Source organism: Triturus cristatus, chromosome 8 (assembly GCF_964204655.1).
Source record: "Triturus cristatus chromosome 8, aTriCri1.1, whole genome shotgun sequence".
Lineage (NCBI taxonomy): Eukaryota > Metazoa > Chordata > Amphibia > Caudata > Salamandridae > Triturus > Triturus cristatus.
The window spans coordinates 27,315,841-27,342,601 of NC_140591.1; the positions used below are offsets into that span (position 1 = coordinate 27,315,841).

General features: G+C 46.1%; 1 protein-coding gene across 3 annotated transcripts in view; it reads left to right on the forward strand.

Annotated features, from left to right (window-relative positions):
- TRAPPC10 (trafficking protein particle complex subunit 10) overlaps window positions 1-26,761 on the forward strand; it is a 584,087-nt gene that overhangs the window by 419,023 nt on the left and 138,303 nt on the right. For all 3 annotated transcript variants that reach the window (XM_085620787.1, XM_085620788.1, XM_085620789.1), the window contains one exon: window positions 15,380-15,506. In XM_085620787.1, the coding sequence (XP_085476913.1) occupies window positions 15,380-15,506 (127 nt within the window). The remainder of the gene's footprint in view (window positions 1-15,379; window positions 15,507-26,761) is intronic.

Sequence of the window (26,761 nt, forward strand, 5' to 3'; positions counted from 1 at the left end):
TGCTGGGGTGGGGGGGAACCTTTATGAACCAGTCTGAAGATTGGAAGAAATAATCAGAGATGATTTTGAAGAACTTGACAAAGAGAAAAAGTCATCAATTTGTACTCCAACTGTGTTTAATTGTTGCTCACAGTATGCTATTATATTAACTTTAAAAACTGTCTACGTGTGCTGGGGATAATCTTTCTTGTTGCTATTAGCTATGGCTGGCAAACCTCTGAGGGGGATCAGTATTGTTCCTCACCCTACAGCACCGTTATCAATATTGACAAAGTGTACACACCTATATGATAGTCTCCTGAGTGGCGCCATTATTCCTATTTTCAACCACTGCTATGCAATTGTCTATTTCTGGGCACGATTGATCGTGTAAAGAGATGTTTGAGTTAAGGCTGAACATTTGTGGCTTGTGGTCACTTTCCAGCCTGTTGCCCAACTTGTACCTTGAAACCATCTGATATAATGGAAGTGATACTAAGGAGTGGTCTATAACTGCTGTAGATTTTGCCGAGTGGTTGAGACACTCGGGTCGGAATATCCGGAGCCATCCCGCCATTCAGTACTCGCACGCCATGATACTCCAGATTACTCACCGCATCCTTGCCAATTCTGTCAGATCGTTGTTTAAATGCTTTAGTCGCCGGGATATGCCAGATATGATCCATAACATCCAATATTTGACCCCTAGGCGACACCTGAAAGAGATTCTTATTAAAGTCTCCCTACAAGAAAATCTGATGAACTGGATTCATTGTACATTGAGTTATTAGGAGACGCAATATCCTCTCGATCTTTTCTTTTTTCCTACTACCGATGGGGTGTATGTAAACATTTATTATTAACAGGGGTTTCATGTTGGCCGGACAAAGGGGCCAAACCTTGATTGCTTGTATATTTGGGTGTTCACTTTCAACTTCTTCGATTTTAATATTAAGATCCACTGTTATGTATAATGCAGTCCTCCTGCTGCGCGCCCCTTTGATTTTGTTTTGATTGCTGGTTTGTTATAACATAGGTATGCCGGGAGGTTAATTTCCTCTTGTGCCTTTGTCTATTGGAATAGGACTATGTGGTGTGATCTGATGAAGATTAGGATTGCCCGGTCATCTACTTTTGCTGACAGTCCCTCTACGTTTCATGAGCAGAACCATTGTGTAATCCCAGATTCCTCACCATTAGACTATCCCTCTGATGCCCGATGGAATTCGAAAACTTTTGTAGCAGAGCTCCTGATGCTAGGTGGCGACGTGAAGCTCCTCTCTGGCTGAGTTCCGCCCCGTAAGTGATGTAACAGAGCCGCATATAAGCACCAAACCTGCACGATGATGTCAGTTCATTTCTTTCTGCACCTTTGAACGCAGGTCCAGAGCTCCCCTCCCACTTTATTTGGCCTTTCAATAACTCCCAAAACAAAATGCCACCTCCTAAACCTACAGACTTCAAACTACCCCTTTACTGCAGAAAATACGTGTCGGACATGAACCCGCTTGAGGTGTGTTTTAGCTCGGGGCACAAATCCAAGTTGTGCGATGAGTGCACCCTCATGCACCTGAAGGTGACCTGGGGCTGCCAAACTATGTTTCCCTGAACACACTGGTAAGACATGGGACTTGTGTAAGTCCTGCTCTTGCACCAAGTCGAGAGTGCTGACCTGCTACAATGAGAAGTGTTCTTCGTGGTCCCACTCCTCTGGTAAGCCAAAGTCAAAGAAGAAGCATAAGAAAGAGAAGTGGGACTCAACACCATCTCACCACTCTATCAAAAGAGAAGTCGCGAGGACGTAAAGGTGCCAATCTATCTTGCGTCCGATCTACCATGGAGGTGCCGATTCGACAGCTGATCCTGCTGCGCCACGTGTTCCCCAGGCCATCGGCAACTCTGCAGCATGTTGAGACCTTAAATGAGGCTTGCTGTGTATCTTTGAAACTCTCCTGTGACAGCGGCCCTCAGTCAGATCTATCCTCAGATCCGATCCTATGCTTGACTATTGCAGAGGAGCCTTCAGGCGCTCCATGCTCTTTCTGGCTCAGATTGTGACCAGAGCTTGCCACCACCGAGAGATGACGATGGTGGTGATGATGACGTCTTTATATGGGCTTGCAGGAGGCTAGTGTACTTGATACTTCCCCTGCTGCAGGTTTGAATTTACCGCTTCGGCCCCCAGCAGAAGAGAGGGTATCCTTTTCTGTGGTAATTCGACAAGTGAATCAGGTCCTGGACCTACAGCTGCCTTCAGTTGAAGTTTAGACAGATATCCTCAGAGATGTTTCACAGCCTGAATTCGGCTCATCTGAGCTCCTGTTCCTGTTCAGTGAAGCCCTTACTGACACCTTAGTCAGTACTTGGTCTAATCCCTGTTTTTGCCTGCCAATGCATAGATAGGTGGCCAGATACCATGTACTGGACTCCTGAAGACCCTGATTTCCTTGAACAGCTCCACCTACTCCAGCGAATCTGATGGCCCAGGCTTCCCCAGCAAGGTGAACCCTAGTTCACTCTCTACAACCCCTCCAGGCAGGGAGTCCGAGAGGACTGAGCCGTCGGAAAAATAATTATTTCTCTGGCTAGACTAGCTTTGAGGTTAATATTGTTGGTTCTTTAGCCCTGTATATGCATGCTGTCTGAGACATGGACAGTGAGTACCTGCCAGCCGTCCTGGAAGAACTTAGGTTCTCCTTGGCTCAAACCATTCAAGACTGTCAACATGTGGATAAAAACATAGTTCATGCTGGCCATCTTACTACTCATTGTCTTGTGCAAGCTCTTGGCGCCAGTGTGTGCAAGCTCTTGGTACCAGTGTAGTGCTCAGTCACCATGCATGATGCCATCCGCAGGTTTCTCAGGAGACATGCAGGCCTCCCTTATGGATATGCCTTTTGATGGCTAAAGTCTGTTCAGCTATAACGCTGATTCGGTCTTACAACACTTTATGAAGAGTGGGCCATGGCATGCTCTCTAGGTTTTTTGCCCCTCAAAACAGTTTCCTCGCCAGTTTCCGAAATTCCAAGGCTATTTCAGGGGGTTGTCATACAGGCAACACCAGCCTCCCCCGTCCCCACAGCAGTCAGCCCTGTCCATTTGAGGCTGGGTACTTGGATATGTTAGGCCGGGCTTCTCCAACGAGTAGCTCGTCAGCTACTGGTAGCTCTCCAGCTTCTTTTAAGTAGCTTTCCTCTGTGCAGTGCGTTCCCCTAAAGTAGAAACTTTTGCTTGGTTGAATTAATACAGTTATATTGAAATTTGAAAGCCTGTATTTGAAACAAAATGTGTGTATTTTCATAACTCACAAGCTGATGTTCGCAGAAAAATAGTTAAATATTCAAAATATTTAAAGCTGATATTTGAATAATAAATCAAGCAGCTTTTGGGGAGACTTATTGCCAAGGGTTCTGAAGCTATGCCTCCCCCACATAGAGGCATTCCGAATTGACCCAGTATTTTTACATTACTACTGGGAACCCTTGCTCCAAGATCACGGCTGGTAATGTTGCATATCGTGGCCACTCATGTAATCTTGTCTGATGTGGTTGCCATTAAGACACTAATAATAGTAGTTCATCTTGATATTCATTGAACATAAGTAGCTCTTATCACAGAAAAGGTTAGAGACTCCTGTGTTAGGCAATGCACAGGTCACTACGGGCAGATCTTCTGGAGGTAAGATCCAGTACTTTCTTCTAGGGTGGTGAGCCATCACATCTGGAAGATGGATCTTCAAATTGTTCATACAAAACAAGTAAGAGAGGGAAGGGACAAAAATACTCCTAGTCCCCTAAGGATACTTTAAACAAACAAATGGAGGAGTATAGTCAGAAGACCAATCAACAGTCTCCAAAGTGCTAGGAAAATAAGCAGGGCGCAAAGAGTTCTCTCCTTTGTAGAAGACCCCTCACTCACCAACCTAGTTGGTGACATGCTTAATCATCGGGGTCCCACCCGGAAAGCCGAGTGCCATCCGGGTGTGCTTCGACACCTGAATTACAGTGGAGCAGGTAGTTTTTTTGTGCAAGTGAGTGAACAGTGTGTTAAAAATGAGCCAGATATACTCACTAGGAAATTTTATTCTGGAGCAACTGGTCAATCTTAAAAACGTTGGTGGGATACCTTACTTGGTTAAATTGACCAATGGTATCTAAAAGTGAAATGTGATGATAAAAAGGTCTACATGTTTCAACCTATATGATAGTATTATCAGGTTTTCGTCAGGACCAATGACGTGACCCGAGTGGTATACACACGCTAAGGTGTACCCTACCCTTGATCACTTAGACCTAACCGTCTATTCACAGTCAGGTGTCCTGTCATCCCATTCGAAGACAGGTGAAATCTGTAAGAAACAAACACAACATTACAAGCCGACGCGATGGTACGTATGTAATACAGTGTATCTGTTGTTAAAAATGCTCCTTGTGCTCCCAGCAGAGTGCGATCATTGACTCATATAATCAGAGGGTACAACGATCAAGGTGCATCGATAATTCAGTAGCCATTTCTCTTACTGATAACTCAATTATGACCCATTCATAGGCATAAATTGTAATGGGTGTAAAATATCCCATTTAGTGCCAATGCATAAAGTTAAATCCGCAGGATATAAATTGTACCTGTGGAAAACTCATGCCGACCCACTCATCAATCATTCGCCGTGGGTATACTCACTCTCAAACAGAGTCGTGAGGGCGTGTATTACTTAGCATGCATGCTAAATTGTCTTAGCGTGAAGTTGTGGTATGAGGGAACAAGGAAGGAGAAAAAGGTGCTTACTAAGCGGCGCGTAATAGCGTGCCTCATGGGAGTCCAGGCCGTGGTGCTGGCTCTGAAACACAAACTGATGAAAAGTAACAAAGTGCTAGTAGCGGTGTAATGGCTAAAAAGGTGACGCATTAGTTGTAAGTCGAAATATAGTGGAGCGCTGTACTTACATAGTGGAGCCAGTCACCAGCAGAACGCCTACCCTAAGCGACCTGTGTGTACTCCCCGAGGGCTGCTGCAACCGGGCGTTTCAGCGGCATTAAAAGAAAAGCATTTCCTGGAAACGGGGGCGTGGTCAAGAGTGTCATATGACCGACGTGCGTGTGATTGCTCGGTTGAGATGGTGATACGTAAACAAGTAACAATCGTGCTTTATTAAGCAAACAATGCTAGATCCCGAATCGGCTAATCGCAGATCGAAGGGATTAGTAACGTTCGTGATTATGCGAACATGCAATTACAGTTAAATAGGAACGAACAATAAAGTAAATACACGGTGATTTTTACCGAGAGGAAAAGTGGGCCATGATTAATAAAAGCCTACTAAAATAACGTGCCTGGTCTCGTGGGTGTGCAAGTCAATACGACTGGTGGGGAGAACCCAGAAAGTGCGCCGTGGTCAGGCATACAATGTTCAACAACACGCCAGATAGACACAGTAGATACTCAAGCATGTTGTTTGTTGAACATAAAAAATCAACCTGGATGTTGACGTATACTATTTTACATAAATCGTTATGATGGGGGAGAAAAGTTTGCCGGGCAGAAAGAAATGACAGAGCATAGCTGTGGTGAACAATTTGAAGACTTTAAACAAACAAATGGAGGAGTATAGTCAGAAGACCAATCAACCGTCTCCAAAGTGCTGGGAAAATAAGCAGGGTGCAAAGAGTTCTCTCTTTTGTAGAAGACCCCTCACTCACCAACCTAGTTGGTGACATGCTTCATCATCGGGGTCCCACCCAGAAAGCCGAGTGCCATCCGGGTGTGCTTCGACACCTGAATTACAGTGGAGCAGGTAGTTTTTTTGTGCAAGTGAGTGAACAGTGTGTTAAAAATGAGCCAGATATACTCACTAGGAAATTTTATTCTGGAGCAACTGGTCAATCTTAAAAACGTTGGTGGGATACCTTACTTGGTTAAATTGACCAATGGTATCTAAAAGTGAAATGTGATGATAAAAAGGTCTACATGTTTCAACCTATATGATAGTATTCTCAGGTTTTCGTCAGGACCAATGACGTGACCCGAGTGGTATACACACGCTAAGGTGTACCCTACCCTTGATCACTTAGACCTTGACTTAGAAAAGTGGGCCATGATTAATAAAAGCCTACTAAAATAACGTGCCTGGTCTCGTGGGTGTGCAAGTCAATACGACTGGTGGGGAGAACCCAGAAAGTGCGCCGTGGTCAGGCATACAATGTTCAACAACACGCCAGATAGACACAGTAGATACTCACGCATGTTGTTTGTTGAACATAAAAAATCAACCTGGATGTTGACGTATACTATTTTACATAAATCGAAGCATCCTAGTGTGTTAACATAAAGAACAGGCATTACCTCATAGAAGGGTGGAGGTCATCCGGATCCTCCTAATGACTACGGGGTACCTTAAGGATAAATATTTATTTCAGATGATGGAAATGATTCAAAATCTTATCCGGACAAGATCCCATGGTCGGTCGCTAGGTACTGAAGCTATTTCGAAAGGACTGAATGCCACGGGATGTTATCGTTCAGGCCATCTTTATAGGTGGATAATCTGTAAATCCATCTTTGTTCTTTTTCGAACAAACGTTCTTGGATTTTTTTGCCTGTTTTTATCTGTTCAATAACAGTCCATTTCATATCATTGGTTGTGTGATTATGTTGAAGGAAATGTTCAGTAAGTTTGGTTGTTATTCTTTTGCATCTTATTGTGCTGCGGGTTTTGCAAATTCTTTGTTTAACCTTCCTGCAGGTCATCCCTATGTATCTCAAGTTGCACAGGCATTGTATTAACCCCTTCCATGCTCATGACGGAACGGTTCCGTCATGAGCATCGGTTGAGCTGTGCTCATGACGGAACCGTTCCGTCATGGCCCCGCCCGCGCTCGAACCCTTCAGCACCGCGGGGGAATCCGCGCAGCGCTGAAGGGGTTAAATAAACCACATTAGTACTGTTGCAATTTGTATGGGACCGCTGACAGCTATGCTCTGTCATTTCTTTCTGCCCGCCAAACTTTTCTCCCCCATCATAACAGCTCTCAGAGGATCACCATTGTTATGCCAGAGGGGCAAGCTCTACTCCCAAAGGAGCCAGCAAGACGGTCTCCGACTCGGAAGTAGGGGCAAGTTACTCTGACTAGTTCCCATGCTGAAAAAGAATGGAGGACTTCAGCCTATCTTGGATCTTCATCCTCTGAATACCTTGCTATAGAAGGACAAATTCAAAATGCTACCCCGGGCACAGGTTCTGACTGCCCTGAATCCGGGCGACTGGATGGTAGTCTTTGACCTACAGGAGGATTATTCTTGTATACCATTCTGCAGCATCACAGATGGTTCATGGTTAGCCAAGACCATTTTCAGTTTGCCCTGCTCCCCTTCAACCTCACCAGTGCCCCTTCGTTGTGCACGAAAAAGATAGTGGTGGTCGCTGCCATCTTTGGAGGTGGGAGATGCCATTTTTCCCCTACCTTGTTTGCTGGTTGTTGAAGGCAGACTCGTCATGGTCCGTTGGGGGCCACCTCTGGACAGCTGCAAGCCTCCTGATCTCATTGACATTCTCTGAATGCTTTGCAGAGGCTTCCTTTTTTAGAAGCTATGCTGGACACAGTGCAGTCCAGGGTTTTCCCTCTGTTGCAATGCGTGCAGTGCGTTGGATTCTTGGCCTGTAAGCCTTTTGTATCTTGCTTGTCGAATACTCCAGGTGGCAGCATATGCAGACTCTGCATTGGAGTTGGAAGTACCAGTGGGCCCAGCACCAAGGCAACAGGTCAGATGCCATCCAAGTTTCAGAGGTGACTCCATGCGATATGCGGTCTTGCATGCTAGATCATAATTGGACCAGTGGCAGACCCATCTTCGTTCCCCAGCCACTGCTGGTGGTGGTGAAGGATGCACCAATGCTGCTTTGGAGAGGTCATCTGGGGGAGGTAGAGATCAAAGAACTTTGACCTCTGGCAGAAACACGGCTCAGTGTCAATCTGATGGAGTTGTGGGCCACATGGACAACACCACCACCATGTGGTACTGCAACATGCAGGGTGGAGTTGGGATCCTGTGGCAAGAGGCTCTACACCACATGATTTGGATGGAGCTTCAGCACATCATAAATGGTGTCTGATTCACGAGATGGGACAGGGCGTCTTCTGAAAGCAGAGGTGGAACCCTCCCTAGAACTTTGACACCGTCAAATGCGCAGTATCAAAATAATTGCCCCTTAGAGTTTCTGTAAAAAACTCTTGACAGTAGACGCATTCTGGCCTGAGTTGAGCACAGGCCTCTTGTGGGCCTGCCCAACTCTGCCTCTCTTGCCCAGAGTTCTGAAGATCAGGAACAACTGGGACACAAGCCATCCTAGTGGTTCTGGTTTTGACCAGAAGAGTGGGACCCTGAACTGCTGGGCAGGAGCGTCTGTCCCCAGATCGTTACCACTTCAGGAGGATCTTCTGTTGCCTCAGCAGGACACGGTTCAGCACCTGAACCTGCTAAATCTACACCTCCATGTATTGAGGGTGAGCGGTAGTGTTCTATCTGCCACCTGAGGTTGTGGATGTCATCCTCGCTGCCAGGCATCGACCTACAAAGTCCATTTACGTCAGGTGCTGGCATGAATTTGTTGCTTGGTGTAGAGTCCGCAAGGCAGACCCTATGCAAGCCAAACAGTTGGATGTTTTACTATTTGTTTTGTTTTTGGCCCAACAAGACATTGCGGTTGTCACTACTAAAGGTTACTCTTCTTCCCTTTTGACCTTTTTACTGTTGCCAGACCAGTCGTTCTGTTTAAATCACCTGTTGTGATGTAGTTTATTAATGGTTTACATACTTATTTCCTCCCAAACAGTTTGTGATGCCACAACAGATCTTAACTTGGACTTGCCATTTCTCATGTGTACTTTCTTTGAGCCAATGCAAAGCCGCTCTTCTGACTGTCTTCCTCGTTTCATTAACATCCCCCTGTTTCATGAGTGAGACTCCATCAGTACAATTGCCCTACACCACCTATTTGCTGAACAAGCTAGTGCTGAGGATTCGGGCGACCTTCATACCGAAAGCCAGACCTCCTTTCCATGATATACAATCTATCACTTATCCAGCGTTTTGTCTGCCTCAACCCTCAAAAGAGGAGAAGAGGCTCTACCAGTTGGACCCCAAAAGAGCTTTAAGCTGTTACATCTATTGTGCCTGGGACTATCAAGATAAATATCAGCTTTTTTGTGAGTTTCTCTTGGGCGAAGAAAGGAAAGGCTGTGCCGATAAGGTGATAGTCCTCTGCATGAAGGTCTGCTACGTATTCACCACAAAAAGCGTCTGGAAGGCACTAGTTTAGCGCATAGAGTGCGCGTGTTCCTGACATCTGTAAGGCCGCTAGGTGCATGTCTACGCACTCGTCCACTTAGAACTACTGTCTTGTCTTGCCACCTAGGGCCAACAGGAAGAGCATTCCACCCATTTGTTCAGCCCACTCCACAAAGCCTCCACCTTAGAAAGATACTGCTTTGGTAGCTATTTTAAAGGTGAGGAATCTGTGGTTAGAAGTGTCCGTCAGAAGAACAGCTACTTCCCTTCATTACGCTCTCTTTACTCTATCTTTCCATAGATTCCTCACTGCCGATCCACCTCCCTGTTCTGTGGAGCGGTCTCTTTTGACCTTCTATAAATAGTCACAAATTGGAGATCTGCCCACTGGTACCGACAGTTGTTCCAGGGTTTGAAAAGTGTGAAGCATGAAACTGATGCTGGTGCTCAAGGGAGCATTTACGCAGCTCTGGCCCTTTTCTGGCAGAACGAAGCCTATGCGGAGCCGCATGGTGCCACCCAGCTGCATGCAGGGCCACTGGTAAGAAACGTTCCTAGATCCAATGTGGAGAATGGGGAATATTTAAAAAGTGAGGAATGTGTGGTTAGATAGGCATTTACCAGAAACAGTATTACCAAAGGTAAGGAACTTGTTTTATTCTTCTACCCTCCATTAATAAGTTTGACCTGGAATTCCCAGGTCGAAATAATGTTTTTAAATTAACTCCGTAGTTGATTAATAGACAAGTTAAGAAACATAAAACCTAAGAGAATGAGTTTGCAATGATCTAGAAAAAAAACACCCACTGATGAGAATCTATTGGCTTTAAAAGAACAGAGGAAACAATTTAAAAAGTACATTCTGGACTCTTAAAAAAAAAATACTACTTCAGTGCAAAATATAGGATGCAGCGGAATCCACGAAGGAATTTTTCACAACTATGAAAATTATACCTGACTGTCTATCGCAACCCAGAAGTCCTCCGCTATTTGAGAGATGGTGCAATACATCCCAAGCATATCTTATGCCAATGTAACCCCAAGCAATCTGAAGGACTAGTTGAACTAACAAGAGAGGAGATGGGGCCTAACGCCCAGAGCTGGCAACTTTGGAACTGGAGAACCAGGTTAGAATTCCCACCTTGGCACAACATCCTGTGATTCTGGGCAAATCATTTAATTTTTCTGTGCCTTAAAAAAATAATCTGACTTTTTATAATGGAACCTGGTGCTCCTATAAAAAGCTCTAATTCCTGTGGGCAAGGTTTGCACTATGTACAACTGCAAAACAAATACATACAGTCCGTGCTGCAAGACCATATGGTAAACCAGATCAGTTTAACCTTCGAGAAGAAGAAATACATAAAAGTCTCAGGGTCATAAATTCCACTACCTTCCCAGGTGACTCCTCTTCCTCCTCCTCCTCCAAAGCAATGATGAGTCAGAAGTTGTCCTACCAGTAGCTGGGTTTATTAACCGCTCATTCCAATCCTGCATAATCTCTTAATCACTGGATGGAATTGATCCAAAGAACCACTAGCTCATCTCTTAAAAGTCCTTTTTTGCTAAGTGTTTTGTCTCAATTCAGCTTCTGTGGCATTTCGAAAATGACAGATTGCTGGGTGATGCACAATTTAGCTGGCATGCAGTGGCGGTCCAGACTGTTTTATTTAACATTCTAATCATGAGGAGCCCATACTGATGTTGCTGAATCTACTGTTCGCTTTTGTAACCCTTACCACCTTCCTGCGCCGGCTGCAGTTTTGGGGACTGCAGATAGTCTGTAGGAGGCTGGCTTAGTATATGGAGCGCACTGATGTAAGTGAGGCACCCTGCACTAATCTAGACAACCCTTATGGTGATTTTAGTGGTCTTCGACAACCCTGGAAAGCTTTTTTTATAACAACAAGCTGAGTGTTGGGGCAATAACAATCCGCACCTGACAATATATTATATGGGGAGTAAATAACAGTGCAAGGAACCAAGGAGTACAGCCCTCTCTACTCCTAAATCAGGAAAAATTTCCTAATCAAACATTAATACAATACGTTTCCTCACTCAGCAGTGTAACATAAGAGTCAAAACAGTCTTTGTGTGCATATTGAAAAACTTACGGTTCACGATTATTTCTTTTTATTCCAAAATGTTCTTTATTAAACTTTTTTTTTTCTCTCCATATAGATAAGTCGATCGGTTAAAATTCAATAGCCGAAGCGTTTCGTCCCAGAGGGACTTCTTCAGGGCTCCGCAATGTAATAGATGGCTTCCACTAGTGACATTTGTTCTGTAGTCTGGCTTAGATCCTTTGTTCACACATTTTATACTCGCCATGTTCCAATTTAGGGAGGAAGCACAGAGACTGGGGTCCTGATTAGTGGGGTCCCAGTCAGAAAATAGAATGACACCAGCAAAAAGTGGAAAGTAGATCCTACTTTCCTACATAGTCGGTTATTGCTTATCATGAGCAGCAGAACCCAGTTTAGGCAAACTCTCTTAAACTCCTATTCCAGTCATATTTACCCACCTAGTAGAATGCACCACACTGAAGACAGTCAAGAAGGGTGACCAGAGTTTAGTGATGACTAAGGAGACCATTCTCTTTATTTTCTAATTTACTGATGATTTAGGAGACTATTCTTTTTAAATTATCCAGACCTTTGGACTGGATGCCCCCATAAAGGATTGAGGCATGAGGGAGGACACATCTAACTCACTGGCTATCTGACCCTCATGCCTCTGTGAGCCAGAGCTTTTGAGACCCAGGATTTGATGCATTAAAGTGAAGCTACAATGGGCATTCAGAAGCAATGCCTGGTGATTCCCAGAAGGAGCTCGCATTGCCAGGTGATGCGACGAAGGGGAGGGGTACAATGGGGATTCAAGTGCAATGCCTGGTGATACCCAGAAGGATCTCGCATTGCCGGGTGATGCGACGAAGGGGAGGGTACAATGGAGATTCAGGTGCAATGCCTGGTGATACCCAGAAGGAGCTCACATTGCCAGGTGATGTGACGAAGGGGAGTAGTGCAGTGGGGATTCAGGAGCAATGCTCGCATTGCCAGGTGATGCGACGAAGGGGAGGGGTACAATGGGGATTCAAGTGCAATGCCTGGTGATACCCAGAAGGATCTCGCATTGCCAGGTGATGCGACGAAGGGGAGGGTACAATGGAGATTCAGGTGCAATGCCTGCTGATACCCAGAAGGAGCTCGCATTGCCAGGTGATGCGACTCAGGGGAGGGTTCAATGGGCATTCAGAAGCAATGCCTGTTGATTTCCAGAAGGAGCTCGCATTGCCAGGTGATGCGACTCAGGGGAGGGTTCAATGGGCATTCAGAAGCAATGCCTGTTGATTTCCAGAAGGAGCTCGCATTGCCAGGTGATGCGACTCAGCGAAGGGTTCAATGGGGATTCAGAAGCAATGCCTGGTGATACCCAGAAGGAGCTCGCATTGCCAGGTGATGCGACGAAGGGGAGGGTACAATGGGGATTCAGGTGCAATGCCTGGTGATACCCAGAAGGATCTCGCATTGCCAGGTGATGCGACGAAGGGGAGGGTACAATGGAGATTCAGGTGCAATGCCTGGTGATACCCAGAAGGAGCTCGCATTGCCAGGTGATGCGACTCAGCGAAGGGTTCAATGGGGATTCAGAAGCAATGCCTGGTGATACACAGAAGGAGCTCGCATTGACAGGTGATGCGACGAAGGGGAGGGTACAATGGAGATTCAGGTGCAATGCCTGGTGATTTCCAGAAGGAGCTCGCATTGCCAGGTGATGCGACTCAGGGGAGGGTTCAATGGGCATTCAGAAGCAATGCCTGTTGATTTCCAGAAGGAGCTCGCATTGCCAGGTGATGCGACTCAGCGAAGGGTTCAATGGGGATTCAGAAGCAATGCCTGGTGATACCCAGAAGGAGCTCGCATTGCCAGGTGATGCGACTCAGCGAAGGGTTCAATGGGGATTCAGAAGCAATGCCTGGTGATACCCAGAAGGAGCTCGCATTGCCAGGTGATGCGACTCAGCGAAGGGTTCAATGGGCATTCAGAAGCAATGCCTATTGATTTCCAGAAGGAGCTCGCATTGCCAGGTGATGCGACTCAGCGAAGGGTTCAATGGGCATTCAGAAGCAATGCCTGTTGATTTCCAGAAGGAGCTCGCATTGCCAGGTGATGCGACTCAGCGAAGGGTACAATGGGGATTCAGGTGCAATGCCTGGTGATACCCAGAAGGATCTCGCATTGCCAGGTGATGCGACGAAGGGGAGGGTTCAATGGAGATTCAGGTGCAATGCCTGGTGATACCCAGAAAGAGCTCGCATTGCCAGGTGATGCGACTCAGCGAAGGGTTCAATGGGCATTCAGAAGCAATGCCTAGTGATACCCAGAAGGAGCTTGCATTGCCAGGTGATGCGACTCAGCGAAGGGTTCAATGGGGATTCAGAAGCAATGCCTGGTGATACCCAGAAGGAGCTCGCATTGCCAGGTGATGCGACTCAGCGAAGGGTTCAATGGGCATTCAGAAGCAATGCCTGTTGATTTCCAGAAGGAGCTCGCATTGCCAGGTGATGCGACTCAGCGAAGGGTTCAATGGGCATTCAGAAGCAATGCCTGGTGATACCCAGAAGGAGCTCGCATTGCCAGGTGATGCGACTCAGCGAAGGGTTCAATGGGCATTCAGAAGCAATGCCTGGTGATTCCCAGAAGGAGCTCGCATTGACAGGTGATGCGACGAAGGGGAGGGGTGCAGTGGGGATTCAGGAGCAATGCCTGGTGATTTCCAGAAGGAGCTCGCATTGCCAGGTGATGCGACTCATCGAAGGGTTCAATGGGGATTCAGGAGCAATGCCTGGTGATTCCCAGAAGGAGCTCGCATTGACAGGTGATGCGACGAAGGGGAGGGGTGCAGTGGGGATTCAGGAGCAATGCCTGGTGATTTCCAGAAGGAGCTCGCATTGCCAGGTGATGCGACTCATCGAAGGGTTCAATGGGGATTCAGGAGCAATGCCTGGTGATTCCCAGGAGGAGCTCCCATTGCCAGGTGATGCGACGATGGGGAGGGGTGCAGTGGGGATTCAGGAGCAATGCTTGGTGATTTCCAGAAGGATCTCTCATTGCCAGGTGATGCGACGAAGGGGAGGGGTGCAGTGAGGATTCAAGAGCAATGCTCACATTGCCAGGTGATGCGATGAAGGGGAGGGATGCAGTGGGGATTCAAGGGCAATGCCTAGTGATGTCCGGAAGGAGCTCCCATTGCCAGGTTATGGGACAAAGGGGAGGGGTGCAGTGGGGATTCAAGGGCAATGCCTAGTGATACACAGAAGGAGCTCGCATTGACAGGTGATGCGACGAAGGGGAGGGGTCCAGTGGGGATTCAGGAGCAATGCCTGGTGATTTCCAGAAGGAGCTCGCATTGCCAGGTGATGCGACTCAGCAAAGGGTTCAATGGGGATTCAGGAGCAATGCCTGGTGATTCCCAGAAGGATCTCTCATTGCCAGGTGATGCGACGAAGGGGAGGGGTGCAGTGAGGATTCAATAGCAACGCTCACATTGCCAGGTGATGCGATGAAGGGGAGGAGTGCAGTGGGGATTCGGGAGCAATGCCTGGTGATGTCCAAAAGGAGCTCCCATTGCCAGGTTATGGGACAAAGGGGAGGGGTGCAGTGGGGATTCGGGAGCAATGCCTGGTGATTCCCAGAAGGAGCTTGCGTTGCCAGGTGATGTAACGAAGGGGAGGGGTGCAGTGGGGATTCAAGGGCAATGCCTGGTGATACCCAGGAGGAGCTCCCATTGCCAGGTGATACCACGAAGGGGAGGAGTGCAGTGGGGATTCGGGAGCAATGCCTGGTGATTTCCAGAAGGATCTCTCATTGCCAGGTGATGCGACGAAGGGGAGGGGTGCAGTGGGGATTCAGGAGCAATTCCTGGTGAGTCCCAAGATTATGAATGTCTACTGTGTGTGGAGGAACTCACATTGCCAGGTGATGTGACAAAGGGGAGGCCATTCCCAGGCGAAGCAACGACCCTTGGATAAAATGCTCTCTCTTATGGAGTGATTGAAAGGAATGCATTGGACAGTCCATCTCATTAGATAATAGTTTTCTTTTCCCCTCTGCAGGAAGTACATCCAGGTCTGTGTACAGAATCTTTCAGAGCTCCGCTTCATCCTGTCCGACAGTGCCCTACGAGAGAACTGCGACTGTGCTACATTGCAGTTCGTCCCTCTGAAGCCCAGCTCTGAGCAGGTAAGCATTCTCCGATTTGTGCACTCCTAAGTCTAATGAGTACCCATTTCCCCTCCACTCTACCAGTGACCCGGTAGTGCTGTGATTCTGGATGTGTTGCTGTGAAGGAGCCTGTGAAAATCATATCTTAAGGTGTGCCACATCCCTAAACTCTGAATTTCTAAATCTGTCTTTCACGACAGAAATTCTTCCTACTCCGATGGGGAAACACTCCATTTTCATTTGGATGAATCCAAAGGGATTGGGTGGTATAGAAACTATTAACTATGAAGCGGTCTCCACCTGCACAGGCTTAGTAAAATCTAAACAATCTATAGTCCGATGGATTGTACATTTTATTACATAAAGCCCATCCATACCTTTGCAGGGTAATACGCAATGTATAATGAATCTAGACCATGTTTCTCTGCGCAATGTAATTAAATTTTCTATTTATATTGTTTTCCCTTCTCTCCTGTATGCCATTCTTAATGCTTGCACCTTCTAGATTTTGGGACGAGCAAGTTACTTTGTCGTTCTAGTGTTTTTTAGTGGTTTTCGTTCATTTTCACCAGCACTGGTAAATTCACTGGAATGCAGGTTCAGTTTGTGATTTTTTGCATGCCTAAGCTGTACAGTGAATGATCTTTCAACCGTCACTGTATTGCGCCAGCCTGGCTACCTTTAACAAACTATGCAGTTTTCCCCCTCAGTGAGACTAGCTTCTTTCTTCCCAACTTTATTTTTACCTGCTATGGGAACATTTGATACGAATTCATATGTTCGAGGCATATGAGCTGCAGATCACACACTAGGATAGTAGATCGCCATCTGATGTTGGGCTTGGATGCTTGCAGGTTGTTGTCTTCGGAAGAAGTCTTTGTGGTCACGAGATAGGTGACTCCTCCCTTGGATGACAGTGCGCATGGGCATCCACTCCATCGTTAGATTGTTTTTTTCCGCCATTGGGTTCGGATGCAACTTTTCCGCTTCGGTTGGAAATCTCAATTCCAAGCTTTTCGAAGCGCAAAACTTCCACAAAACATCGAAGCACCTTCATTCTCGACATCGATTTCATTGGCTCGATTCTGGACGTCGACGCGGGCCGCTGGGCCTATCCACGGCGTGAGGCCTACGTCTCATGAAAAGGACGCCTTTCAAAAAATGCCCCCAGTGTGGAGCAAAATTTCCGCACAGTGACCACCACAAAGTCTGCAACCTGTGCCTATCACCTGAACACGACGAGTCCAGTTGTCCAGCCTGTGCATCCTTTCGATCCAAAAAAAACATTCGAGATCGAAGGGCTCGAAGACACATCATGGCACAGAAAACAGCTCCGGAACCAGAGGACATCTTTGATGAAGGCCCAATGTCCCAGAAGAAGATTCAGATGACCTACAAATCATTTCCGAAGCAGACGACTCGGATGACCCCATCACTCCTGGGCAACGTGTGAGTACTACTGCCCCTGCCCCAACCCCTCCAAAACCAAAGGCATTGGTCAAGACTTCGCCTGCTGGCCCCAGTCGAGACCGAAAACATCCTTCAGAAGCCCCGCCTCGGCTCCGAAGAAACATAAGCCTTCTGTAGCTCAGGACCGAGCAAATCGCATGTCATTGTTCAACCGGCACCGAAGACAAAAGACCACTCGGCACCAAAATCTGCTCCGACGCCTTTGGCCCCGAAAACACCAAGGCCAATAGATAAACTGCCACCGAAGGTTCCCAAGCCTAAAGATACAACTTCGGCTCCGAAACCATCATCGGCACAGAAACCAACGGCTAAGGACTCTCATACACCTCCTAAAGCTAAAACCTCGATCGGAACCGAACAAATCTGCACCAAAGACTGTTCCCGAGGAACAAGAACTTTTTCATCCAGATCCCATCGACCCAAGGCAGAAAAAGATTTATATTAACCCAAAGACTGGACATGTCAACGCGGTGCCATGTAAAACAAGCATTTGCAATGCAATAGGTCTCGCATTATAAAAGTGTGAGCAGTTCGCATTGCTAATAATAATGCAACACTAGCTATTGGCATTGTAAATGATAATGGCATTTATTTATGTGTTTGTTTTATAAAATAGATAAAAAAGGCATTGTCATGAACAATGCCAATAGCTTAAACTTTTGCAAATGCGAGAACTATTGCATTGCAAATGCTTGTTTAGGTATGCTGCTGCCGTAGGCGGCTATGAGGACAAGTGGCGCGATCTGTATTTAATGACCCACCTGCCCCGAAGTCGCTTTGATTCTGTGGTGCATGGTGATTTTTGACACAGGAAAATGAAATCTCACCAAATTCTCTTGACTATCCTGGAATATTCACCAGGATGCATCACTATTTGACCCGCGTTAATGTAAAAAAACAAAAACTCCATCTAAATCTGTACAAAATCTGGCTGTTCATATTTTCATACATTTTCCTTTGATGTGCTGTAATTAATGATAAAAGCACATTTTTTTCTATCTCTAAATGTTTGAAATAATCCTGTCCTGCCTTAACCTGCATTTCATACTGTGGCCGTAAGGGCCTGAGTTTAGTCACAGTTAGATTATGGAAATAACATGTACTTGGCTTCGTCTGAGCGAGATCTAAAAGAAAACTACAGTTGGTTCAAAGATGCAGCAATCGACCTGATTGTGGGCCTGAAAACGATGACAATATATTAGCCTTGCTTCGTAAATTCCTCTGGCATCCATTCATAAAATACGTGTGCCTGAAAGCCATGAACTTGGCACACAGAGTTATACATGCCACAGGTTTAAATATGGAATAACCCATAGTTTAGCCTTCAAAAATGAGGTGATGTTTTCCATCCCTGGTCTTAAGTTCGGTAAACTAAAATCTTATAGGGTGGCAGTCTTCTCATTACTAGTGCCCATATATATAACTGGTAACTTTGACCCTCCCCACCCCACCCATGATAGTGCCAGGTGTACCAGTAACTCGATAGGTGTGGAGTTGCTGAAGATTAAAAACGAAACCCTGAGTTTCCGCTGTGAAATTAGGAATTCCGGGCAGAAGTGAGCACACTCTGAAAATCTGGCTTTTTAGTAATGTTTAGAGGGGGTGAGTAAAGTCTGTTGTACTGTTAAATATCCCTTAGCGCCAAGAAGCCTTGGTGTATGCCTGCTTCAGGAGCAAAACAGAACAATATGTAGAGGAGCAGTGGGAAAACATGGGGGAGTAGTCATTTTGTGGCACAGAGACAATGGCGGTCAATGAAAATGAAAGTGGAACATAAGTAGGAAACCTAGTGAAGAGGAGGACTGGCTAGATGAGAAAAAAGACAACAGAAAGAGAGAGCGCAGGAGTGAGTAATTTAAATATAGGAGCATAAAAGATCCAGAGGAGGTACACAAAAGAAGCTCTGACTTGACATTTCGGCGCTGATATAAGCTGCCTGAAAATATCACTTTTTATATGCGTGAACGTCTGCAGTGAATCATATCTCATAACATTAAAGCCAATCCTTTTAAGGATAATATTTCAACGTTCGCCCCAGTTTGCATCGCCAGATATCGTCAAAGACTCACATTGCTCATCCCTACGGCTCTTCTTGGCGTTTCTTTATTACACGATGAGAAAACACGACAGTGACATTTGCGGGGCTTCCGATTAACATTCGTGTTTCCCTCCGTGATAGGTTCGCTCGCTATTTGCCTGCATCAAGAAGCATGCTCACGCCCGGCTGGCAATCTTGGAATTGTGTTTTTTATTAAATAAACCCCATTCCAAGATGGCAGTCAGTGTCTCATGATGTGTGTTCATTAGTGTGCAAATACCTGTGCATGGGTCTCGATGCAAACGGCCGGTTTTAGTTTGCATTTCTAACAGAGCAGATGCCCATATTAGAATGGTTAAATGAAATTACAATAAATAAAAAAATAATAGTGCATGAAGCACAAACAATGACTCAAGCTGCCCAAAAGCACATTCCTGCTGCACAAATAATTAATTAACTAAATGGGAGTGAGGTGAGAAACAGTCCCGGGAGCATCAGGGAGTAGTAGAGGACACAACTTACCCAATCAGAACAAAGCACAAAGGGTACAGGAGGAAGGAAGCGAGGAAGAGAGGATCACGAAAGGCAATGATAGAGAAACAAATACCACAGGAGCAAGTAAGGACGATAAATTGGCATGAAGGAAGGAGAGCTTAAGAAACTAATGGGGAGAAGAGAGAATGAGAAGACATAGGAACTTTGTCAGCATGGACAAGAGGTAAGAAAAGGAGCATGGCACAGAAAAAAATGCAGGCAGGGTCGATACGTAAGTTATAAAAAGGAATGAAGTAAAGTAGGTAAGTAGGGAAAATAAGGAAGGTTAAGAATGGAAGGCATAGACGAGAAAGCGGATGAAGGAAGGATGAAAAAAGTAAGGAAGGTTGTAAAGAAGGAAGGGAGGAGAGCAAAGAATATACGGTGAAGGCAGATTAAAAAGAGAGGAAGGTAGAGGAGAAAGGGCAGGAAAGTAAGAAGCAACAAGTGGCGTTGAAGGTGATTCAATGAAAATAGTGGGTGTGCCGGCAGAGGAGGCTGGATCTAAGCAGCGAGACCTAAAAATGCAATTAGTGAATCCCCAGGAAACGACTAAACTCTGTACCTCCACTGCAATGTACGAAAAAACTCTAGTCGGGTCCACTGCCCGTGCGCATATGTTAACTGCCCCGTAACTCGGAGCGACTGGTACAACCAAGGAACCCTATATAATACAAAGAATATACAACGTTCATAAGCACACTAGCTACCGCCATGCCATTGCTTAAACACAAACCAAGAGTAAATACTATGTAAAGCTTACCAATTAATTAGTGGTATGCAGAATCTAGGTAGGCACTTGTAAACCCAAAGTACTAGTGAAAATTAATGGCCGTTCCCCTGTTTGCCTGCTGACCGTTATACTTAAAAGGACAAGGAGAAAACGCTCATGAGTCCCGTCTGTACCATAACCATAATCAATAAAAATGATCCGATGTGTGCAAAAAATATAACTCAAGGCTTACCGAAAATGTAAGTTGGCCAGAGAACGCTTAATAGTACGTAAGACCGTAACTTGATATCTTGTCTCCTTGTGAATCACGTTGCATACTGAAAAGAGGAAACGTGCATAAGAACATTGTCTCCTGCAGTGTATTTTCTGCAAGACCGTGACAAAATAAACTTACCAAATTGGCGTACTAAAGGTGTCTCACAATCTTCTAAGAACCCGGTATTTGGTGTATTGGAATTGCATGGAGTGGGACTGTGTGCTATGGACTGTAATTATGTGGAAAATTATTTTGCGGTATTGAGTGGTATGCAGTGGAGTTTAATTATGTGATGTGCTGTTGAATTTTGGGGCATGCTGTGGAATTCTGTAGTGTATTTAAAGTATGTGGTGTGTTGTGTAATTGTGTTGTTGAATTGAATTATGTGGTTTGGTGTTACATTATGTGGTGTGGATTGGAAATGTGTGGAGTTGAATTGCGTGGGGTGGAACTGTGTGAATAATGAACGCCAACTGTTCCCAGTCCTTAAACTGGAAATATAGAAGTGCAGGTACTCTGTCCCCTTTCCCCTTCACACAGGCACCAACAGCTGTGGGGTTTGTAATCAATGGTGGTGCAAGAAGGAGACACAGTTGCAAAAGAGGGAGGCACAGCGGCAGAAGAGGGAGGCACAGCGGCAAAAGAGGAAGGCACAGCGGCAAAAGAGGAAGGCACAGCGGCAAAAGAGGAAGGCACAGCGGCAAAAGAGGAAGGCACAGCGGCAAAAGAGGAAGGCACAGCGGCAAAAGAGGCAGGAACAGTGGCAAAAGAGAGGCACAGCGGCAGAAGAGAGAGGCACAGCGGCAGCAGAGAGGCACAGCGTTAGAAGAGGGTGGCACAGCGGCAGAAGAGGGTGGCACAGCGGCAGAAGAGGGTGGCACAGCGGCAGAAGAGGGTGGCACAGCGGCAGAAGAGGGTGGCACAGCGGCAGAAGAGAGAGGCACAGCGGCAGAAGAGAGGCACAGCGGCAGAAGAGAGGCACAGCGGCAGAAGAGGGAGGCACAGCGGCAGAAGAGGGAGGCACAGCGGCAGAAGAGGGTGGCACAGCGGCAGAAGAGGGTGGCACAGTGGCAGAAGAGGGCGGCACAGCGTTGCAAGAGGGAGGCATAGTGGTGCAAGAGAGGCACAGTGGTGCAAAAGGGAGGCACAGTGGCAGAAGAGGGTGGCACAGCGATGCAAGAGGGAGGCATAGTGATACAAGAGAGAGGCACAGTGGTGCAAGAGAGAGGCACAGTGGTGCAAGAGGGAGGCACAGAGGCAGAAGAGGGTGGCACATCAGAAGAAGAGGGTGGCATAGCGGTAGAAGAGGGTGGCACAGCAGCAGAATAGGGAGGCAAAGCAGAGAAAGAGGGGGGCACCGCGGCAGAATGACGCACGGCGGTGAAAGCGGGGGGCACAGTGGCAGAAGAGGGAGTTAATTTCATCCATACTTGCCTATCAGTTGATACACGTGTACAGTTTATATGATGGTGTCCGTGGACTAGTGCTCTTCTCTTTATTAGTGTACGTCCAGTCTCACCACCCCCTTGCAAAAATACAACATATAGATAGCTATGTCAAATATGATGTGCAAATGTTTAGTCCCTGCCCTCAAAAGTTTAGGTGAAATGATGTCCCAATGTAAAAATGTCCCGGATGCTTGAGCAGTAATACGATTTTCAATTGCTTAAAACAGTTAATATATTTCCCAAAAAAATGATTCTCCACCTAAATTTGTTCCAGCAAAAACTCTTGCCAGCACAGCTCGCCATGAAATGAGAAGTTTTGTGCATGTCTTTTGTTTGGTTTGGTGTACATTTTCACATTTGTCTATTGACTCGTCTTTTAAATCTCGTAATGTAATTGCCTGAAGTTTCCTTAAAATATTTTATAGCTGCCCTTGCTTTTCATGAAAGGAGCGTTTGGCAAATAAAATTTGAAAAAATGAAACAAAAAGGTCGGTTTAATTATTATTTGCGTCTGTCGCGTTCCAGCTAAGAACAAAGCTGCATTTTTTTCCTGCTGCCCCTTGTCCTGCAACCTTTATAGGTTTATTTTTGAGGGCACTCAAATCCAATTTACATACAGAAAGGAGAAGGATTTTTTTGACCAAAATGGCCTTTGGCAGTGCTCTGAAATACATAGATAAATCAAATGTAGGTGACCATGTGTAATGTAATGCTGTACTTATGCAATTTGCTCCAAAGGCGTGGAGCTGATTTTGCAAAAAGGTGAATGGGATATAAGGGTTGGGGGATGGGTGTGTTGGGCAGATGGCTTACAGGAGAAGAAAGTCTGGCAAATGAAATCACAGAAACATTACAATAGGGTGACTTCAATAATTAGCTGTGGCTGTCGCATTTCAGCTGAGTTACAACAAAGCTGTATTTTTAAAGTTATAAATCAGTGAAACAGCTGTGGTATAACGTAAATTGGTACTAATGCCCTTGTGGAGATTTAACACCGCTATATTAAGTAAATTGCGAGCGGAGTGAGATAATAAAACGCTCTGCAAAACTTTACATTCCTATGGAGTGCTCCATTGGAAAATAAGGAACACGTGATTGCAAATAGAAGCTGTGGCCCACGTGTGGGGTTAGGGGCCGTGTGAGATTAAAAGAAATGTACAACCAAGTTGAGTCACACATTCAAGGTAAGATTAAAGTAGTTGGGGCATTACCAGTTCGGTCGCAGCCGTGATGCACTACATAGATAGTGGGAGTCATGATGCAGAGGAGAACCAGATGGACAGCAAGGAACAACAGAGAAAAGGGTTGCCAATCCTCTGTTCACACTGGAACGCAATCACGCCACATTAACAAGAGCCAACCCCCGCCTCTTGCGGAAGACCGAAAACCCAATTCGAAGTCAGCTGTACTTATTTACAAAATCCTCATGTGAGTGCTTTGAAAGTAGACATAAACAAAGGACACCAATTCCTATCACTTTATTCAAATTTGGAACATGCTTTAGCAACAAAACGTCACATAACGAGTACCGAGCGCAGAATCATTGTGTAATTTGCTCACATTTCTTAGTGATATAATACCGTAAATGGCACAAACTATTGATCTAAAATGTGAAAAAGATAGTTTTAGTTATTCGTCATATTATTAAGTTGGAAAGGAGTGAACTACTTAATTAAAACAAGATTCTGAGAATGCCAGTCACCATATCCCTGTACGGCTATCGTCCGCTACGGACGTCAGTAAGGAGCAGAGCGTAAATGAAGGTCCATATACACTGTGGATCAGAGGCGCAACTAGAGCCAAATTTCGGGGGGGTGGCTGAACTTTAAGCAATAGGCAGAGTGGAGCTGCAGGGGCTCTTAGAAGGGGTGAAACAACAGCGAGGCCTCATTAACATGCAAATGGTCTTTTAAAGACCTGTGAAGTGCTCGGGTGCGGCTGCTTTTTTGCCCGGGAAGGTGGCACACACGACGCAGGGGGGGGGGGGGCTGAAGCCCTTTGAGTCCAATGGGTGTTGCGCGCCTGCTATGGATGCGAGTTCAGGAATTTGGTTAAGTGTATTAATAATATATGCTGCTGTGTAGTGCTTAGAGGGTAGCGGTTTGGCTCAGTATTATGCCTTGTGAGCCTCACAATGAAACTGAGAATCACAATCTTAGGGGTAGGAGGAGCCAGGTGGCTTGGGGTTCTGCTGGAAAGCTGTATGTGTAGAAAGGGGATGGGTGTGTAATAATGATAATGATTCTTTAATGTAATTGAAAATTATACTGCGCTAAAATGAATAATTGTATGCTCATACGAGCCAAATAGTGGGTGTGCCGGCAGAGGAGGCTGGATCTACGCAGCTAAGCGGCCGCGCGAAAGTGAAAGTGATCGCGATCAAAGCGGCCGTGAAAATGAAAGTAAAAGTGGTGCGTGCGCCCGCGCACATGCACTGTAGCTCTAGGCTGGCCTGGTAGCACTTTTGGGAGCCCACATATAAAATGTCTCTTCGAGCCTTTGGCTCGCGAGACCTAAAAAACGGAAACTGGACACACCACCTGCCCCAGTTCCTATAAACAGGAAGGACTCTGCAACATCGACTATGCCCCCTTCCTCTCCTATACTGCCTTCTAACCCACCTCCTCTGCCTACACCACCCTTACCTATACCCTCTCCATCACATACACCACCTCTACAGGATGATGATGATGACCTAGGGGGTGGGGGTGACCCTAATGATGTGTTCACGGATCCAGATACCTCACCGCTTGATGATTGGGCATTCCCTCTACCTGGCCGTCTTCTAGTGCCCTACTACCTCTGGTTCCTTCCTCAGGCCTTTACCTGAGGTCTCTAGTGGTCATATACATTCCCTCTACCAGACATGCCTGACCCTCAGCCATATCCCTCCAAACCATCGCCTCCAGACGATCACCTGGGGTTTGGCCAATTATTAAATAGAGCGGCACTTTACCACGGCGTCACAATGCACTCCGACGCACCAGAGGAAGACTTCCTATTAGATACTTTTGAACAATCTCAAAAGTCTGTACAAATTCTGCCTATCATTAAAGGAGTCATAAAACACGCCCGGAGGTATTTAAAGCCCCTGTCCGTACCAGGGTTCTTAACCCGAGTATAGAAAAGAAATATAGGCCTGCCCCTGAAGATCCTAATTACATCAAAGGGCAGCTCCCTTTGGATTCTTTGGTCGTTACCAATGCTAATAAACGCGCCAACTCCCAAACCACAGGCGATACGCCACCCCCAGACAAAGAATCCAAACTGTTAGAAGCCTCTGGCAAAAGAGTAGCAGCACAAGCTGCTAATCATTGGCGTATTGCCAACACCCAAGCCCTACTAGCACGCTATGACAGGGCACACTACGACTAGTTGGAGAATCTATTACAACATCTGTCAGAGCAATATAAAACCCAGGCAAATGACCTTATCCAGGAGGGAAAACTTATTTCAAATGCGTCAAATGTTCGCTTGACGCCGCAGACACCGCCTCTAGAGCAATTAACACCAGTGTGCTCCTTAGACGACATGCCTGGCTACGCATTTCAGGCTGTAAGCCAGAGGTACAAACTACCATACTTAATCAGCCATTCAACCAGGAACAGCTATTTGGCCAGCATTAGACACTGCACTTGAAAAAATGAAGGACATCGAGACTGCTAAGTCCATGGGAGCGTTACAGTCTCCACTAACACGTGGCTCCTTTCGGCGCTCCTTCTACAGAGGAGCCTCCAAAAATATGGGAGCGGACACCTCCTCTACATTCAAAGCCGCTACACAAACATCCCCCAGGAGAGGATATTTTAGAGGCGGATACAGAGGAAACAACAACAAGGGGCGAGGTCGAGGTAATAACAACACTCTTACCTCCCCTGCCACAAAACAGTGACTTTCCTCCACTTCCCCCAGACCATTCCACTCCAGTCGGGGGAAGACTTAAACAGTTCTTACCTGTCTGGAACTTCATCACAACAGACAAGTGGGTAAGACAAATTATCCAGTATGGTTACTGCCTGGAACTCACAACTACCCCCCCCCACCCCCCCCCACACATATACCACCAATACAGCGTTCCATGTCACCAGACCATCTTACGCTCCTCAAACAAGAGGTTCTCTCATTGCTTCAAAAACACGCAATAGAACCAGTTCCCTTAGAACATCAGGGTACAGGGGTATATTCACTCTACTTCCTAATCCCCAAGAAGGACGGGACTCTAAGACCAATACTCTACCTCAGACCCCCTAAATCTGTATATAAACTCAGATCATTTCCATATGATCACTCTTCAACAAGTGCTCCCACTACTGCAACAAGGCGATTTCCTTGCCACACTAGATCTCAAGGACGCCTACTTCCACATTCCCATACATCCTGCCCACAGGAAGTATCTAAGGTTTGTGGTGGACGGACAACACTACCAGTTTACAGTCCTTCCATTCGGGGTAACAACCGCGCCCAGAGTATTCACGAAATGTCTGGCAGTAGTAGCAGCACATCTCAGAAGACAACAAATTCATGTCTTCCCGTATCTAGACAACTGGCTAATACAAGCCAAGTCATTCAACAAATGTGTTCTACACACTCACCAAACCATCCAAATCTTACACAACTTGGGATTCACAATCAACTATCCCAAATCTCATCTCCAACACTCTCATATACATCAGTATCTAGGAGCCATCATAAACACCTCCACAGCCCTAGCATATCCCATCCCAGCCAGGATAGCCAATATGCAAGCTCTTATCACAAAATTTCAAATCCAACACTTTCTTCCAGCAAGAGTGT